Here is a 19428-nt window from a genome sequence, read left to right as displayed (position 1 = left end):
ATTCAGTTCTCTTTGTATCATTACAGCCGACTTGCGAACATCACTTGCTGATAACTTTTTTATGATATGATCGACTTTAGGAGACTTTTTTTATATCCACTGCCAGGCTTATTTTCGACAGTCTTTTGTATATTATAGAATTTTTTCTATGTACTAAGGACCTGACGACACACTTTAAAAATACTCGTACAAGCAACTTCGGCTTGTTTCAGTCCCTGCTTTAGTGCATTTATCACGGCATATCTGAAGTCACTTGAATATTCATTACGTTTTGGCATATTGGAATAATCACTGTAAGTAAATATCACTAGACATCAGAACTAAGAAGAAAGTAACGTCCACGAATTGACGGAGCTAACAGCGTGTCACAATGCTTTTGAGTTCGCTGAAAGTCGCATTCGTGCGGCAGCGCAAAGTGTAAACTAACAAGTCGCAACCTGACACATTCAAATAATCGCAGTTACACTGCTCTCCACTATACTCAAGACATTGTCCGATAATGTTTATTCTAAGAGAAATAATAACGAATTTTATGCTGTCGAAACACTTTTGAGCGCTATTGCATCACATTTCGAGAGAAGTAGCGGACAATGGACGGACTAAGCTTTCTTTTATTTGCCTATTTAGTTTATTATTTTGATTCTGAATGCTTAAAAATCAGAGAGTCAAAATTTTCACGCTTTGTTCGATTTCTACGGTTTTTACAGTAAACATTTGTAATAAAGAACCGAAAATTGGTTATTACAGAAACCGGTTATTTTGATAGGATTTAGCAGTCAAGTTAAACTGGCGTGAAAGATAATGATATAACCGAAAACCGGTTGTTTCAGCGATAACCGCCATGTCTGGATGGAACAAATCTCTACCCGACAATAATGAAAGAGATCGCTTGTAACCCATTGAGCAGATCACCTCGCCATTCACAATGAGTGATTTCGGAAGACCACGAAACCCTTCATTCTGATGGTACACGGCGGTGTGAAGTCCGCTTCCAGCAAATACAAGTCCGTTGTGTTAACCACTGCGACACTGCGGCTTCCGCGGTCTGTGCGGTGGCGTTACGTTATTTATACATACGCTCCGGTCAACACTATTTGCCGCGTGTCCTTCCTCCACACACCGTGCCCACCAATCCACTTGCAAGACACCTGCAATCGAATTCGGACGAACAGAATAAATTTAAAAAGAACAGAGGTTACAGGGGACTCCGAAACACACGTGTCGTACACCACTGTCGTACGCCAGTGGCTGCAAGAGGAGACTGAATTATTGTAAATAATGTGCTTTTTGACTTCAGTGTTGACTTACACAGATCTCTCTAGCGCTGCGATACAAAAAGAAACAGTTCTGTTCCAACAAGACGTGGAGTAGGTGATTATTTTCCTTTAAGAATATCGCACATAGTTTAAGAAACTGTCTTTTAGCTACAATGGATTGCTAATTTGTTGCACTTCAGATGTTATTGATGAACTCATTGATCTATTGACAGGGAAAACACTAGATAGAAAGAAAGATGCATATTTCATTTGTAATGAAAATAATTTTCACTAAATGGATAAATTGTAGTTTTTGTATAAGTGCTACAAACAACTGACAAGAATGAACTGTGTTGCGCATTTAGTCGCGGCAACAAATCTAAATCTTTGATGAACAAGAATAAAATCACGCATCTGATCAGATAATTTCTAGTATAATTTGTATATTATAGACAATTGAAAGCACTTACACTTGAAACGATCTGCAGCGCGGCTTGTGGGCAGCACGTGAGCACCATCTTGGTCTAACGTCCTGGAATTTTCCAAGAATTCCTCTTCCTCGATTTCTGGCAATATGGACACTGCTGCAAATTTTGGCATCTCTGTGTCCTGCGGCCAAACGAACAGAAAACTGTAGCTACCAATTTGCTGATTGCTCATTTAATCATTAATTGATCATTTCCGGTTGTTACCTCCGTCTACAATCCTCGCAGACAGAAACACTATTACACTAATGTCGTGAAACAATAACGATTTCCGAATTAAACAATAGCCACGTTTGGAACGAATGATCTCCCTACAAAGAAATTAAGACATTTTGTGTTAATATCCTAGCATCACACCTGAATGAAATTTTCTGACCAAGCGTGCCTACAAAACTGGGCTCAACTCAAAAGCACTGCTGCTTTTGTAAGAATTGACAGATACAAGTTAAAAAAGAGAACTAACTATTCATGGATTCTTTTCTCACTTCCGTTGCCAAATATTATTGTGGGTACATACGGAAACAAAATGATGAGACTCTAGTGAAATACGAGGTGCGATAAAAAAGTAACGAGACTGATGTGAAAAAAATGGTGCTTGCCGTTTTAGTTAAATTTAGTGTTGTCTCCTTCAAATTAGTTCCCATCTGGTTGCACACACGTTTTCCAGTGCTTCTGCCATTGATGGTAACATTTCTGGAACTCATCTTCTGTAATATCCTCCAAGACTCTATTTCTAAAATTTATTTGTAGTAATATTGGTTAACTGTTTGTCCAGGATTCACCCACTCTTTATGAACAATTCCCTTGGAATCAAAGAAGCACACAAGCATGCATTTCACTTTTGACTTTGACACGCGAGCTTTTTTTGGTGTGGGTGATCCCTTTGAGCGCCATTGCGAACTTTGCGTTTTGTCCCTGGATCGTATTGAAAAAAACCAACTTTCATCACCAGTGATAACTCCGATCAACAATTCTGGATTGATTTCCGTTTGCTCTAACAGATCGCCCGCCACATTTTTCCGTGTTTCTCGCCGTTGTGGTGCGACATTTTTGGAGACCATTTTTGCACAAATCTTTCTCATATCAAGATCTTCAGTTATTCTTAGACGAACCGTTTCTCGATTGATGTTCAATCTTTTGCCATCATTTTCACGGATAATCGTAGATCAGATCGTACCAGTTCACCCACCCTGGCCAATTTGACATCCGTCCATGAGGTTGATGGTCGTCCACTGCAGTCTTCATCTTCAACATTCGTTCTGTCTTCACTAAACATTTCATGCCAACGAAAAACTTGAGCTCTTTACACAGCCTCCTCTCCAAAAGCCTTCTGAAGCTTACCGTAAGTTGTCGTCGCGTTTTCACCCAATTTAACGCATAAAGAAATGGCATACCATTGCGCAATATTATGCGACTCCATTTCCGTGACGAAAGACACCAACACGTATTAACTTGTTACAGCACAACACACGACTGAGCAGTTAGATTGATGTACTGCTTGGACTAGAAGCAGCGTATAGACCAAGGTCAAAGATATTGTGCCTACGCAAACCTGCAGGGTTGCCACATCTTGCAAAGAAAATCTGTCTCATTACTTTATTGTCACACCTCGTACTCTTATGAGACAAAACAAGACTACGTGCTTAATTATCATGTTGGTCACCCTTTAAAACGCAATACAGCAACGAAACTGTGTAGCATGGAAGCGACAAATCCTTGGGGTATGCAGCTAAGCGGCACCAGATGTCTATGCACAGGTCATGCAGTTCCTGTAGCGACAAATCCTTGGGGTATGCAGCTAAGCAGCACCAGATGTCTATGCACAGGTCATGCAGTTCCTGTAAGTTGTAGGCCGGTTGTTTGTGGGCATGAGGCTAGACTGGGTAGCTCCCGATAGTGTGTAAGATTTCATTTTTCGGACTCAGGTAACGCGAATTTGAATGCATGTAGTCTACAATCACTTTGACGTAGTCGACAGCTGCCATGGTTCTTTCTACAGGGGTCACACAGAAATATGGAAACACCGCGAGAAACGCGGGCTTAATCCTTGCATCATATCTGGAATCTTTTTAGACCCCAGGCTAGTTTAACCACAAATAAACAGTTTTAATGTGAGTGTAGACTACTCATCCTCCAGATACGCTATTCACAGACTTTTTATTATAACTGGGTAAAATATTTATGACGATAATGTCACAGTTTGTATTACAACAATTTGAAATTTTTGTAGTGGGGTCAGAAAATACCCCAGATATACAATATGAGATTTTCAGTGTTATATATAAGTTTTGTTACGAAAATAAATCTTGGCAACAATGCACCTTATAAACCGACATTCATTTGGAAATTAATGTAAACAATGAATAGAAAATACATTGATGTGCATTCTTATGACAAATTCACAGTTTCGAACTGAGTTTTGTGGAAGGAAGACGTGGTGCTATAGTTAACTCGTCATGGACGGTGAAATACGTTTTACAAGGCGCTACAGTCTCGAGCAGGCTTTGGCAGATTTACAGAAGAGTGATAACGACAGTGATAATGAATCAATTTTTGGAAACTAAGATGGCAGTGATGCTGATGGAGATATGATAGAGGTAGGTATACCGGCCATAGAAGAAATGGGTATGACTGACTGTGAAGAAGATGATAATGGTATTCAGGAAAGGAGAGCACCTACTTTGTGTCTAGAAGTGAACAGATAACATACAACACAGTACCATCTGATGTGTGCAAGCAGGTTTCAAGGAATGTAATACATGAAACTGCGCATATTTCAGGTCATCTTATACCACAATTATAAGCAAGCGCAGATTGTTTCAGACTTTTTATCACCAATCACATGTAGAGTGTAATAGTAATGGATATCATTAATCATGCAAAAGATAACAAAATTCTGTACCCAACTCTTGAACGATGGATTGAACTTGATTCTTCAGAGCTGCAGTCATTCTTTGGTCTACTAATAATACCTGGCTTGGATAAGGCACGTGGGATGCCTTTGAGTTTATTTTGGTCAGAAGAGTATGGCTTACCTATTTTTCGAGCCACAATGAGCTTTTTAAGATTCGTGATATTTTGATGTGCCTCAGGTTTGATGATAAACTTGCAAGGATCAAAAGCTGAACCTATAAGGGTTGTGTTTGAAATATTCGCAGATGCATGCATTTCGTCTCATGTCCCTGGTCCTCATATTACAGTTGATGAGCATCAGTGTACGTTCAGGGGACAGTGTCAATTCAAAGGGTACATTCCTTCGAAACCTGGAAAGTATGTGATAAAAGTGTGGGCTACTGTATATTGTGAGAGCAATTATGTCATAAATGCACGAGTGTATATGGGGAAATCTGCTGAAGGAAGGGAAATAAATAAAGGGAAACGAGTGGTACATGATATAGCTGATCACCTGAAGGGAAAGAGTAGGAACATTACTACTGATAACTTTTTTACAATTTTTGATTCGGGACAAGAACTTCTTGCTAGTAAATTGACACTTGTGGTAACTCTGTGGGTCAAGCGAAAAGAGATACCAAAAGAAATGTTTCCATCAAAACAGAGGGTATGCACAGAATACTGTTTTAGCTTTGTATGTTCCTACACAAAATAAATCAGTCATTTTGCTGTCTACTCTGCACAAAACATTTGATGTAAGTGACCATGAGCACAAAACACCTTACACAATAATGTTCTACAACTCAACAGAGTCAGGAGTTGATACAGTTGATAAGATGGCTAGACATTATTCAGTGAAATGTGGAACAAAAAGGTGGCCAGTTGCTTCATTTTTTTTTTCAAACCTCACACTGAACAACGAATCCTGTCGCCCCAGTGCAGAACACAATGCTTTCGTTCAGAAATAATATCTTCGGTCTTGAAGGATCTTCGAAAGGAAAAACAACACAATAACCAGGAAGCTGTTTCAAATCCGAACAGAAAACAGTGTGATTCCTGCCCAAGGTCGAAGGACAAGTAAGTGAATCGACAATGTAATGGGTGTCACAAGTTTGTCTAAAAAGAACATGCCAGAATAAGTGTGTTGTGTAATGATTGCTCGTCATATGACACAGAGAGCGAGTAGGAATGTATTTATAATAAAATTCCATGTAAGTGATATTACACATAATATTAATAAATTACAGTATTGTTACATAGTGTATGGGTTATGAATATTTTGTGTTAAAATAATTTTTGGCACTAAACAAATATGTTTCCATATTTCAAACAAATGTAGTAAATAATTACAACTTATGTGTAATTTAATTATATTAAGAAATATATCAACATAGTGCATATGTTTCTGAATAAATTATAATTACTTTTGTGAACATATTTCAAACTTTATCACTATAAAGTTGCTTGAATCAGTTTGGGTTCGAAAAAGACCCCAGGCATACAATATCTTTTTCCAGAGCTGATACCATGCGAGGGTTAACATAAACGTAAACACTAGCCAAGTCTGTCAGGTGCACTGTTGTTTCTGAGCAAGAAAGAAATCTTTGTAACGTCCTCAAGACGTTTTAAGTGTCAGTTGTAGTCAGACCAGTGTATTGTATAGCTGTGAGTGAATTACATCGGAGTTAAGATAATGCAAATGTGAGCAAATTGCTAGCTCCTACAATGGGTGCTTCTGTAACCAAACTAGCGAAGTCTTTAGTGTTTCAAGAGGCACCATATCGGAAACTGGCAACGAATACAAGGAAAGTGGAAAAACATCATCTGCTAAGTCACTGAAGAGGATGTGGATAAATAAGTTGACGACAGCAGAAGTGAATGTTCCACCAATGAAACCTGTCAGCATCAAAAGAACTCCAAGGGAGCTGCGTAAGCTGGGAACTGCAGGTAGAGCTGGAAATCCAAATCCAATCATCAGTGAGGCGAATGCCTGTAACACAAATACACGATGCCAAGGCCATAAAACCTGTGCTACGGAGTAACGGAAGAAAGTCATTTGATCGCCTGAGTCTTGCTCCACACTGTCTCCAACTTTTGGTCATGTTTACTCCCTCCATAGCGCTGGTTCGATGATGATTTGGGCAGCCATATCGTTGTATCGTGGCGACTCTGCAAGCTCACATTACTGCCAAGGATTATGTGATTATTTTGTTCGATGAGGTCCATCATGGTACAGTGATGTTCCACAATGGTGATGCTGTGTTCCATGACATCTGGGTTTCTGTTCACACAGCTCAACTCGTCCAGGACGGGTTTTGCGAGCACAATGATGAATTGTCGAATCTTCCCTGGCCACCACAGTAACATCTCAATATTACTGAGACCTTGTGGACAGAAGGCTGCTTGATCGCTGTCCATCTCCATTATCGTTACCTGAAGTCGCCAATATTTTACAGGAGGACGACATAAGATTCACTTGAAAACTGTACGGGATCTGTATTTATCCATTCCCCTTTACTGATTCTTAACCCAGCACTTCTTTCTATATCTTTCTATTGTTCCTCTCCATACCACAACCAAATAACTCCAATAATCATCATCACGTGGTCCCTGGGACTAGATAGTTGAAATAAAGTACATTTCAGGTTTGAACTAATGTAGAATTTTTGCTAGATATTTACATAGACAATTACCAAATGCAACTGCCGCTTATCAGAGTTTCAAAGATTACAGTAGCCACAAATATCCTATCACAGCAAGCTACAGACAATTTATTTTCGCATTGAAAAACAAAGTTACACAACTTTAGTAATAGTAATATTATTTCTTTTTACCATAAAAATGTATAAATATTAATAAAACACAATGTTGGCTAATAAAATTGAAAAAAAAACATAAGGAAAGCATGTAACAAACGTCAAACTGGCATGAAGTGTCCTAAACACTTCCATATTCAAATGATTATCATGCCAGCAAGGCCAAAGAATGACTTTAAAAGCAACGGTTTCTATATCTATTATAGATATAAATCAGAGTTTATGTGTGTGTGTGTGTGTGTGTGTGTGTGTGTGTGTGTGTGTGTGTGTGTGTATGTCTGTGATCTCGTCCCGAATCCCTGGATCGATTTCACCCAAATTTGGTGCAGGAACAGAAGGTCTCATGAGTATCAGTTCTGTGGGGTTTATAATCTCCAAGCTCCAATAGAAGTGTGGATATGGTCAAAACACCCATCCCCTGGTATGCAGTCCTCCAAATCGACCTGCTTCATGGGCAATCTAACTGTATACGGCAAGAAACGGTTTTATGGGCCCTGTCATGTAGGCTGCCCTGCATGACAGGTATGTTGTAGGAGTAGTATTGGCCTGCTTTATTGAACTGTATTGCAGGGATCACATATGCTGATGGCTGATAGGTATGGCTGGGGCTAAGCTGACATTCACAGTATGAGGAGGAGGAGGAAATAGACAGAGAGAAGGGGAGGAGAGGGAGGAAGCTGTGAAGGAATAGTGGGAAGGTGCGAAAAAAAGAGAGAGAGGCAGAGATAGAAAGAGAGAGGGGAAGGAGGATACAGTCAGAGGGAGGGGGAGAAAGACATGATCACAGAGAGGGGGTGGAGGAAATAGACAAAAAGAGGGGGAGAAGGAGCTGAGGAGACAGAGAGAGTGGGAGGGATGAGATAGTTAGATGTGGCTGGTTGAGGTGGGCAGCCAGAGGAAGAGGTAGACAGAGGAGGATGAGGAACAGTGCAGCAATGTGACATGGCATAGCTTCAAGAAGTGTTGGAAGTACCTTGCATAAATATTGAGCCATACTGCCTCTGTAGCTACCCATAATTGCATAAGTGTTGCCTGTGCAGGATTTTGTTCATGAACTGACTCTTCGGTTATATCCCATAAATGTTCAATGGGATTCATGCTGGGTGATCTGGGTGGCCAAATCATTCACTCGAATTGTCCAAAATGTTCTGATATGGTGCATTGCCATACATAAAAATCCGATTGTTGTTTGGGAACATGAAGTCCATGAACTTCCGCAAATGGTCTCCAGGTAGCCGAATACAAATATTTTCAGTCAATGTGCAGTTCAATTGGACCTGAGGATGCAGTCCATTCCATGTAAACAGAGCCTGCACTGTTATGGAGGCACCACAAATTTGCACCAGTGACTTATAGGCAACTTGGGCCCATAGCTTTGTGGGGTTTGCGCCAAATTCCAGTCCTACCATCATCTCTTACTAACGAAAATCGACACTCATCTGACCAAGCCACGATTTTCCCGTCGTCTAGCGTCCAAACGGTATGGTCACAAGCACAGGAGAGGCACTACAGGTGATGTCATGCTGTTCGAAAACGCATATACATTGGCCGTCTGCTACCATATCCCAGTAACGCCAGATTTCACTCCACTGTTCTAAAGGATACGTTCTTTGTATGTCCCACATTGATTTCTGTGGCTATTCCACACAGTGTTACTTGTCTTTTTCAATGGCAAACGTCGTCGCTTTCGGTCGTTAGGCGAAGCAGGTCGGCCACTGCTTTGTCCATGGTGAGGGATAAGGATTGAAATTTGATATTCTCGGCACACTCTTGATGCTGTGAACCCTGGAATATTGAATTCTCTAATGATTTCCAAAATGGAATGTCTCATGCTTTTAGCCCCAACTACCATTTCGTATTCAAAGTCTATGCCGCCATAATCACGTTGGACATCTTTTCACATACATCACTTGGGTACAGATGACAGTTCCGGCAATACCTTGCCATTTCACACCCTGTGTACGTGATACTACCTCAATCTCTATATGTGTGTAGGACCGTCCCACGACTTTTGTTGCCTCAGTGTGTATTGTTTGTGTTGTTCTGACCTACCATGATACTGTACGGAGATTGGTCGACTGTTGCCCTGGCCGCCACGCACACCACATCTTTCACCCATTGAAAACACCTGGACATGCGCTACCGAGAGAATGGCATGTCACCTTTCCCCAGCCACTACGATTGCTCATCTGGCATAGGGTGTAGTACTCGTATGTGTCTTCCAGACTCAATTCTACTCAATGCCCAGTCTGTATAGAACTGTTTCTGGAGGTGACAGTACTGTATGCTTTATAAACCCATATCAGATATAAATTTAATCATGTATTCTTCCTACTGTATATTCATAATAATTAAATTTCATCATTCGCCATCCTTCCCAGTACCACACTTTTAATCGCCAGCAGTGTACAAAAAAGAAAACTGCACAAAGAGTAGAAACTGATAAAAGTGGTAATTCTTTCTATGTTTCAGTATGTGAGATGTTGTAATGTTTCATACTCACTTCTCTTAAAGGGATGACAGTGCACCATACGTTGGATACTGAAACACAAAACGACCACATCGTAAACAAGCAAGTGATGATTAGCGGGATATATATTTAAATAAATAATTGTTTTCACAGAAACGAAGTATCACAAAGCTAAATGTACAAGCATTTCCTTTTCTAAAGACAGTACTAACTCTGAAATTAAACGAGTGTTGGCTTCTGCTGCGGTTGTCATATTCAGTAAAATGTTTCCGAGTACGTGATCGCGTCAGGTTCTTTATAGCACCAACGTTTTAGTCACTATTGTAAATAGCCTTCATCATGATGATCTATATACGTATTCACTGTATGTAAAGCACCATGGAGAAGGCCGCATTCAACAACGGAAGGAATGTTGGTCTTACACACAGCATGACGACGCAGTCACAACGGGGAAATGCTTTACTGAAGTGCGAAATTAAAGTTTACTTAAGTGACTTTTAATTACCAAGTCTAAGCTCTGCCCACGTCAGTGCGACGAGAGGAGCTGTGCACAAGAACTGAGGGCGGAATGGATGAGGAAGGGGAGGACGGCCCATTGTCTTCTCGGAAAACATTATGACTTTCACATTTACAGAAACAAATTCACCATTAGCGGATAGTTATTTGATGTTTGCCCTCCCCAAAAACCAAATCAGCTTCTCAAGTACAAAGTGCTACGTCATACAGCTCCTTAAGGGGAGCCGGACGTGCCTGTGCTGCCCATGTTAAAATCACTAAGTTTGAGGAACATTTATGAATAGACTACCAAATAGAAAAATTTGAATTTTTTTTACATATGGGATGGTTTAGTATTGCAGTTATGACAGAGGGATTTTGGAGTATCCTTCTAGTTCCCTTCCAATTATTTTTTTTTATTAATGGCCCAAATTTTTTTTACAAATAATTGCTTTATAATGAAACTGAAATGAAACTACTGAACATATTGCCAAATGGCTGTGTTACAATGTAAGTTTGACCACTAGGAGTGCTGTATAAAAATTTCGTCTCTCTAGCTTGAGTGGATTTTGTAAAAATGTTCCTTATATTCGAAAAATTCTAATTTACGGGAAATGGCTATCAAAGTTTCTCAATATATTCCTGCACTATAGGATGGATTATCAGGCTCTTCTTCTTCAACCTCCAAAAGCTTCCTCTTCTGTCTTCTTTTCTGGCCTGTTGTTCCATCATACTTCATATGCCCTTCTCTTCTTTCTGCTCCTCTTATGCTTTCTCTCTCAATATTTCTTACTGCTCGTACAGTGTTCACCCCAGCTGTAGATGCTAATGCCTTTAGAACTTCACACTTCACACAGTTCCCTTGGTTTTAGGTTGCTATTTCATCATAAATGCCAAAGGGCAGTGTTTTTATGCTTACAAACACCCTTTAAGAATCACTTTCCAAATCAAATTGTTTACGCTCTCATTAGGATTCTGCGTCTTTCCATGTAGACATTTGTGTAACAATTCTGGCTGTGCTAAGTCATGAAAAATTGGTTTTATTGTTCCCTCCTGATTCTTGTACATACTGCATATTACCCGCATTACACAAGAAGTATAGGGCTAATACTACCAACAACAGGCGCAACACTGAACTAATTCGAAACGGTAAACAGCAAAGAGACGATGTTCCGCGCTCTTATTCATTGTAGTATCGCAACTTGGTATTAGTGTTAATTTTCTTTTCCCTACGTTCTTCCTCATCTTACATACACGGTTATTAAAATGTGGCATCATAACCAGAACACAAGTGTACGACAATATTAAATGGAGCAAGATGTACGAAATTCTGAGGAAAATAGGAGTAAGCTGTAAGGAAATACGGGTAATATTTGTCACAGAAAACAATGTAGCCAACCCCTGCACAGTCGCTGTAAGCGTAACATAAGGCGCTGTATGCGTAACAGGCCGAGAAAATCCCAAGCAGTTCGCCAGGAAGTCACGATAGGGTGTTAGATGCATTCATCGGTCGCCCATTTCCTCTGCAGGCGTGGGGGAAAATGGTAATAACTCCACTTCTATGGCGAGTAGAACAATAATTCAAAGTTTACATTAAAGAGCAATGTTCCAATTAATTTTCGGTAGCAAAAAAAAAAATCGTAATTTTTTGGATTTGACTACCTCCGGCTCCCCTTAACGACAACTTAAAAAACGGAACTGGGAATAAATTTGTCTTTTCACAAAAGACATTTAAGGTTCGCTGCAAGATGCAAAAGTATAAGGGCATATGAGAGAAACTTTCCATGTAGACAGTTTGCTGCAGTTTAATTTTTTCTGTGACACTGCCGCGTCTGACAGTTGCTAGCAACAAGAATACCGTAATAAGGTCACCATTTTTAACGCCAAACTCACAGACGTCGTTCACCGCCAACTATAACAACTGCATTAGTCCTACTGCGTGTGGTACACTTGCCTCCACGATAAAGAGGACAAATCTAAATACAAAGAAGATAACAAAATAACTTTGAAGAAGTCTTGAGTAACAGAAGAAGTACATCAACTGATCAGTGAAAGAATGAGGTACAGTACAACACTGTTCAGGAAAAGATAGGAATACAGCACACTGAAAAGAGGAGGAAGTGCAGAAAAGCCAAGGCGAAATGGTTCCAGGAAAAATATGAAGAGATCGAAAAGGAAATAATCGTCAGAAGGACTAAGTCAGCATTTATAAAAGTCGAAACAATCTTCCATGAAATTAAAAGCACAGGCTTCTACATTAAGACTACAAAAGAAATTTCACTGTTAAACACAGAGAAAAGATAGGCAGTACGATTGCACTAAAGACCTCTAAGGGGGGGGAGAAACTTTCTGATAAGGACCATAGAAAAGAAGTGGTAGCCAATATGGAAGACATATGGGACCCAATATTAGATTTCAACTAATGTGTGGAAGATGTGTGATTAAATAAGTTGGAAGGCATAAATGACATGCCTGTGAAGCTTGTAAAATCGTTCAGGGTAAGTGGCAATCAAATGACACTTCAGATTGGTTCATTGACTCCGTGTACTCATATCAGAAGATATATCGTTTGAATTTCGGGAAAAAAATCTTCCGCACAATCCCAAGACTGCAAAGCTGATAAGTGTGAGAACTAATGCATAGTCAGCTCAACATCTCAGGCATTCAACTGGCTGACAAAAATAATATACAGAAAGGTGGAAGAGAATGTGACAGACCTGTAAATGACGATCAGTTTGACTTCAGAAATGTAAAAGATACCAGAAAGGCAATTCTGACATTCCACTTGATAATGAATGTGAGACTTAAGTAAAAACAAAGCAGGTTAATAATATTTGTACACCCAGAAAAAGAGTTCAACAAAGTGTAATGATGTAAGATATTCAAAATTTTCAAGAAAACAAATGTAAGCTAATAGGAATATCATTGGTCAAGATTCACTAGGTCGGTTGATCCGCAATTTTCTTCTGCTACTACCGAAACTCTTTTGAAATGACTGAATTTTTCCAAGCACCTTTAAAAATAAATTTACCCGACTATAATGAATAAAACTAATTAATTTAAAAAATCTAATAAATTTTTTGCCTGATAAATTAGTCTAAAACAGCATGATTAATGTATGGGATGCATTAATATTTGAAACAAATATTTTTATTGAAAGAAATAATAAACCAAAACAGGAATGAGATGAATACAAGCTTTTTAATCACTATTTTGCACCATCTTTAACTGTAGAACATTTGAGAGAAGAAATACATAATGAGGTTATTGAGTTTTTTATGGATTAATATGAAGAAGAATTATATGTATGGAAATCTTATAATTATGATGAAACAGATAGAGATATTTGGGAAGAAAATATGAAAACATATTATCTCTTTTTTATGACTCTAAAACACATATAAAGAAACATAGATATTTGGAAGAAATTAAAATATCGAACTCTCTCTTATTTAAGAGAGCAAGAAATATAACAGATTACTATTATTATGGGAAAACATATGTAGTGATAAATTATAAATTTTATAATTTACCAGAAATATTACAAGATTATACTTAAGTTTAAACATTATTTTGACAGTTTTCTCATTCATCAGTTGAAGAAGATGAATATTTTATCTTTGATGGCATATTTTTAAAAGAGTTTTGCCCGATAACTGGAGACTCTGAATATTACTTTATGTATTATGCAAAGAGATATAGTGGAGAATTTACAAAGAAATATTAAAAGATTATACATTATTTTTCACTCAGCATCCAAAAAATATAAAGATTTTAAATAGTATCACATAATATTTTACGTAGACCACAGTAAGTCAAATTCTTTTTTCTATAAAAAAATTATATAAGCTAAAGTGTCATTAGGTATTTAATGATTAAAAGTAGCAGATAATTATATAATAGTTTTTTGTGTTCCTACATTATTTTTTCTTTGCATCACACAGATTTGATAATTTATAATGAAATTACAAGGATTTATATCAATGGGTCCACTGAATTGCGTTACTCATTCAAAATCATGAAATGAATCATAAACTTTTGAAGCACTATTTGGAAGGTAAATTCCTTATTTCTTTGAGGAGAAACTTCTTTGCTTCCATTTTTTAAATAAATATTCTGTAATATAACATTATGAAATAATTAAGAATCAGTCAATTGATTATCTTTAAGATTCGTTTGGAAAAAAACAGTAAAACGTTTCAAATTCTGTTAAATTGTAATGATTTGTTTTGTGTACCTCAAAATTATTTTTACTACTCAACGCAGCGTTCTCTATAGTTTGTAATTCATAGAAAAATATTGGCATTTTAGGATGTTTTGATCTTTCTTGCTATAATTCATGTTCATAATGAGGTTGATATTTAACTATAGGTACTCAAATTGTCGTATTTACAAAACCAATTTCTCCTTCTTTTGATATTAATCTTTTATTCCAACCCCATTACTATTTTTATCAGCCCAACGAAAAATCGCAGCATCTGAACTTCACCTAAAAGTAAAACTGAAAGTTAAATCTCCTTCCCAGATTACTTCTTTATAATCTTTAAAAAAACTCCTAATATTTCTAAACATATGCTTCAGAGCTTTTATTTTATATTTTACTGTTATTGAGTACATGCCCTTCTATATAAGTTATATCAGGAAGAAATGGTGTTCAGTTTAATAAAACTGATGATGAAATAAAAGAAGTCTATGCTTGAGAAAGTACTAGTTCATTATTTCATAGTTACAAAATGAAATAACTTTATAACGTTGACCTCAATTAACTTTTATTAGATTTTCCATCATACGTAGGACAGTCTGAACCATCAGCTTGAATACTTTTGAGACACCTAGATAACTAAGTATGATTTGGATAGCCCATCCGACTAGCCACGCAGTCTAACACACTGCTTCCTGAGCGGAAAGGTGTGTCGGTTCCCAACACGAATCCACCTGGTAGATTAGTGTCAAGGTTTGGTGTGCCAGCCTCCCTGTGGATAGTTGTTAAGGCGGTTTTCCATCTACCTTGGCCAATGCAAACTGGTTCACCTTATTCCAACTTAGTTACAAAATGTTAGCGATTGCTGTGCAAACACAGTCTCCATGTACACATACACCATAATTACTGTACCATGCAAACATTTGAGGTGTACTCATATGGTATGAGACATTCCTGGGGAACCACTAGGGGCCAAATGGCACAATAACCCTGGGTTTGGTGTGGGGTGGCAGTGGGGTGGGTGGACTCCTGTGGCCTGTTGTGGGGTTGTGAACCACTGAGGGCTATGGCGGGACAAAGGCTCTCCATCAGTTTCAGGTGCAAGTTCCGAACACAATACACACAATGATTTGGACAAACCCAGCCATCACGTATATTTATATTAATTTCAACATCTTTGTTAGAAATATTTTAATTACTTTTACTTTTCTCATTCTTTGGAAAAGTATATAATTGGTAGCTTTTATCTTGTTGGTTTATAAAGAAAAGATTTATAAGATTATAATTCATGAACACTAATTTTCTAAAATTAGCTACTAACTAAAGCCTGCTTTGGCAGAAACTATTTCTAAAAAACTATATTATAAAATTATTTTTTGATACCCAGTTATTATAAGAATCATTAAAATCAAGCAATTTAACTAAAGCTTTATCATCTTTCTTTTTATAATTTTTTCTACAAGATACATATCTGAAAAGTTTTTTTCTAGTTTTTCCTCATAAAATGTCTTTTTATATCTTTTAATTTATATATAATTGGATCAGAATAAATAATATCTTAAATTCGAAAAATTTTTGTTCACCAGCTAGATGTAAAGCATTTTTCAAAAATTCCTTTTCATTTACTGATTCAAACTTCATCTCCTGCTTCATATTTTGATTTATTATCATACACACTGAAATTTTTTTATAATTTTTTCATTAACTTCTATTAGCTTCAGTTTTATTGGTTTTTTAGTGTTCTACTACATCATTCAAAATCTGAAGACTTTAGGTCTCTACAAGTTGAATAGTGGTAAATTTTTCTGTTTTAATAAGTTTTTGAAAAAGCAATATTATTAAATTTTTTACCATTTCTTGAATACTTCAGTTTCAAAATTCTTCATGAATTTCTCCTGAACCCATTTCTACTAAATCTGCCTGGTGTAAATCAGCTATAGCAAAAGAAATAACATTTATACTTTTTAAATTTTTTTCTCAATGTTTTATGTAACTTATTAATTATTTCTTCATGAATATTATTACCCTGGGCACAGACACATACAAATTACACCAGATGAAATTATATTTTTCTTGAAATATGTGAGTCTTAATTTTATCTACAATAAAGAGAGAAAATTAAGAAATGAATTAAAATGTGCGCTATGGTCAGGACTTGAATGCAGGTCTCCTACATACTAGGCAGATATAACGGCCATTACACCACCTTAGCAATATATGGCAAATAGCTTCATGGACTACACTAGTCTAATGTCTTCCATAATACAAACTTCAGTTCACGCCTTCAGCCCATTTTCCCCAACTTAAATCGTCAGTATCGCCATGTCATAAATTTTAATTCATTTATTCAGCTTCTAGCATTACTTTCTTAGCCTTACGAATTGAACTAAGACCTTTAATTCTCTGTCTTCTATTTTTCTAACTGGATGATGCATGTTAGTAATTTTTTTACATTTCAAGCAATAGATACGATTATCCAAAAGGAAAACATTGCATGATTAGGATTATCCAATTACATAAGAAAAAGTTCTCAAAATTAATTTATTTTTAAATCTAGTGGAACAGTTTTAACATTATCTTGTAATTTTATAGTTGCAAATGGTCATTAATGCAATAATTTTATTGACTGGTCAACAGTAAATATTTTTAAGAGATACCAAACACTCCTGATGAAGTTACAAAATACATAAATGGTAAGTCTTTATACATATTTCTGTCGATAACAGAAACTATTTTAAGGGTAAATACATACTCAAAACTATCTCTTTTTCTCATTGTCAGCCATAAAAGTAATTTCAATTACTTGTTAATCACAAACCTTAATTTTTAATCCATTAAATTCATGATTATATTATATTCATGTAATGCAAAATTAAATGTTGAATTGAAGTTGTTTACTTATTTACTTTTAAGACTTTTTCTATATTATTTTTCGCAACATAGTTATTAAATATTGCCAAAATATTAGTATATTCAGCTTTAGTAATCAGATTTTACTTATGTTTCTAAACACGCTTTGTTCACTTCATCTGTTTAATCAGTTGGCTGATTTACAGCTATTAATGTTTTGTTATTATAATCAATACAAACTTTAGTTAATTTGTAATTATTTGAGTACACTCTCTATTTTAATATAACTCATGTTTATTAATTTTTTATATTTCTTTTTGGTCTTTTATTCTTAATTTTAATTTTTATTAATTTTTTATTCTAATTGTTCATTAATATCTGATTTGGGTGCTGATTTATGTTAATTAATTGTTGTATTAATTTTTTCATTTAATTCGTTCTGAAACTTCGATTCCATTCCTCTTCAATTTAAGTTTTCGAATCCGTGCTTATTAATTATTGATTCTAAGATTTTTTTCTTAATTCTCATATTTTGTTTCATTTCAAAAAACGTCCATTAATTAGATTTAAGATATAATTAACTTTATAATTATCTGATAATAGTCTTAGCACAACTAAACATAAGAGGTGACAACAAACAAATTCGTCAAAATCTTGTATTCTTTCAGTATTTCAGTACAAATCATTTTTTCCCAAAACTGAATTAATTCATTATATATTTTTTGCTTTATATTAACTATACCAAGATGTACCAATATTACCAGAAATATCTAAATTCAGCATGACACATTCAAAAATTTTTGAATTATTAAGTAATTCATCAATTAAAACCGCCTTTAAAATGTTTAATTGCTAATAACTTAGCTACACTTTCTATATCAAGGTTAGATCAATGTCTATTATATTTTTTAATTATTTATTGGAAATTTTCATTTCTCGATTATTAATCCAGTGCCTTTCTCCTCAATTGCTAAATTGTGTCTTTTTATTCTTGTAATTCTTTGTCACATTTTAGCTCATGGATTACGTTTTTACAAACTGCTTTATTGGCAGCAGCTAAATATGGTAGTGCAACCAATAATAAAGGAAGAGTTCACCAATTGCACCAATTAAAACATTACCAACATTTTATAATTTACCATTGTTAATTTTAATTTTAATTACTTTAGTTCAAATTTTATCACTTGGAAGTAAAGTGTAATCAACTGCAAAGTTTTTACTTATATAGATTGGTATATTTTATATATCTAATATAATTAATATTAAAAACATTATAAAATAAACATATTAAAAAAACCTCATTTTCAATCAGGTCCACACCCAATTTTCTTTTAGCAGAAATTATTCCTCTAACTGATGTAGCTGCTAATTATTGCCCTAATGAAACATCTTCAGCATATATTCTTTCTTTTGCAGGTAACTGAACTTGTTTGTATGCTTCATTCTTTATTATCTCTGTAAAAAATCATGTTTTTACAAGGTTCAATGATTTATTTATTTCTTGATGACTGCTAAGTAATATTTCTCCTTGTTTTGTACCTGGACAGTAATAATTATATCCTGGTAGATCCATTTCAAAGGTAATTTACTAACTAAAGTATTCACATAAACCTTGCAATTATTTCTGATTTGCAAAATGGTAGGGAAATTATTCAAAAATCTGATTAAATAAGGTATACCTTTTGAATTACAATAACAAAATTTTGACATTATTAGAATTCATTTTTATAATTCCAATAATTTTTGTCAGTCCAACTTTTTCATTACAATAAACTTTATTTCCAGCTAATTCTACTCAATTATTGGTAATGTATTGATAAATCTCTAACATCATTCATCCAGATATATTTAGTTTGCTCCTCTGTATATTTTTCATTTAACCTTCAGCAGTTTTCTGATTTACACTTGAGTACTAATCTACTGATAATTTTGCAAAATAAGTGTTGACAATTTTTTAATCAAA

General features: G+C 35.9%; 1 protein-coding gene across 1 annotated transcript in view; it reads right to left on the bottom strand.

Annotated features, from left to right (window-relative positions):
• LOC126459326 (uncharacterized) overlaps positions 1-19428 on the bottom strand; it is a 96774-nt gene that overhangs the window by 37336 nt on the left and 40010 nt on the right. Inside the window, exons 3-4 of the mRNA XM_050095853.1 lie at positions 9953-9990; positions 1727-1865 (exon numbers count right to left, since the gene is read on the bottom strand). Of these exons, the coding sequence (XP_049951810.1) occupies positions 1727-1865; positions 9953-9990 (177 nt within the window). The remainder of the gene's footprint in view (positions 1-1726; positions 1866-9952; positions 9991-19428) is intronic.

The sequence above is a fragment of the Schistocerca serialis genome, chromosome 1, assembly GCF_023864345.2.
Source record: "Schistocerca serialis cubense isolate TAMUIC-IGC-003099 chromosome 1, iqSchSeri2.2, whole genome shotgun sequence".
NCBI classification, from domain to species: Eukaryota; Metazoa; Arthropoda; class Insecta; order Orthoptera; family Acrididae; genus Schistocerca; species Schistocerca serialis.
This window is presented reverse-complemented; position numbering and strand designations above follow the sequence as displayed.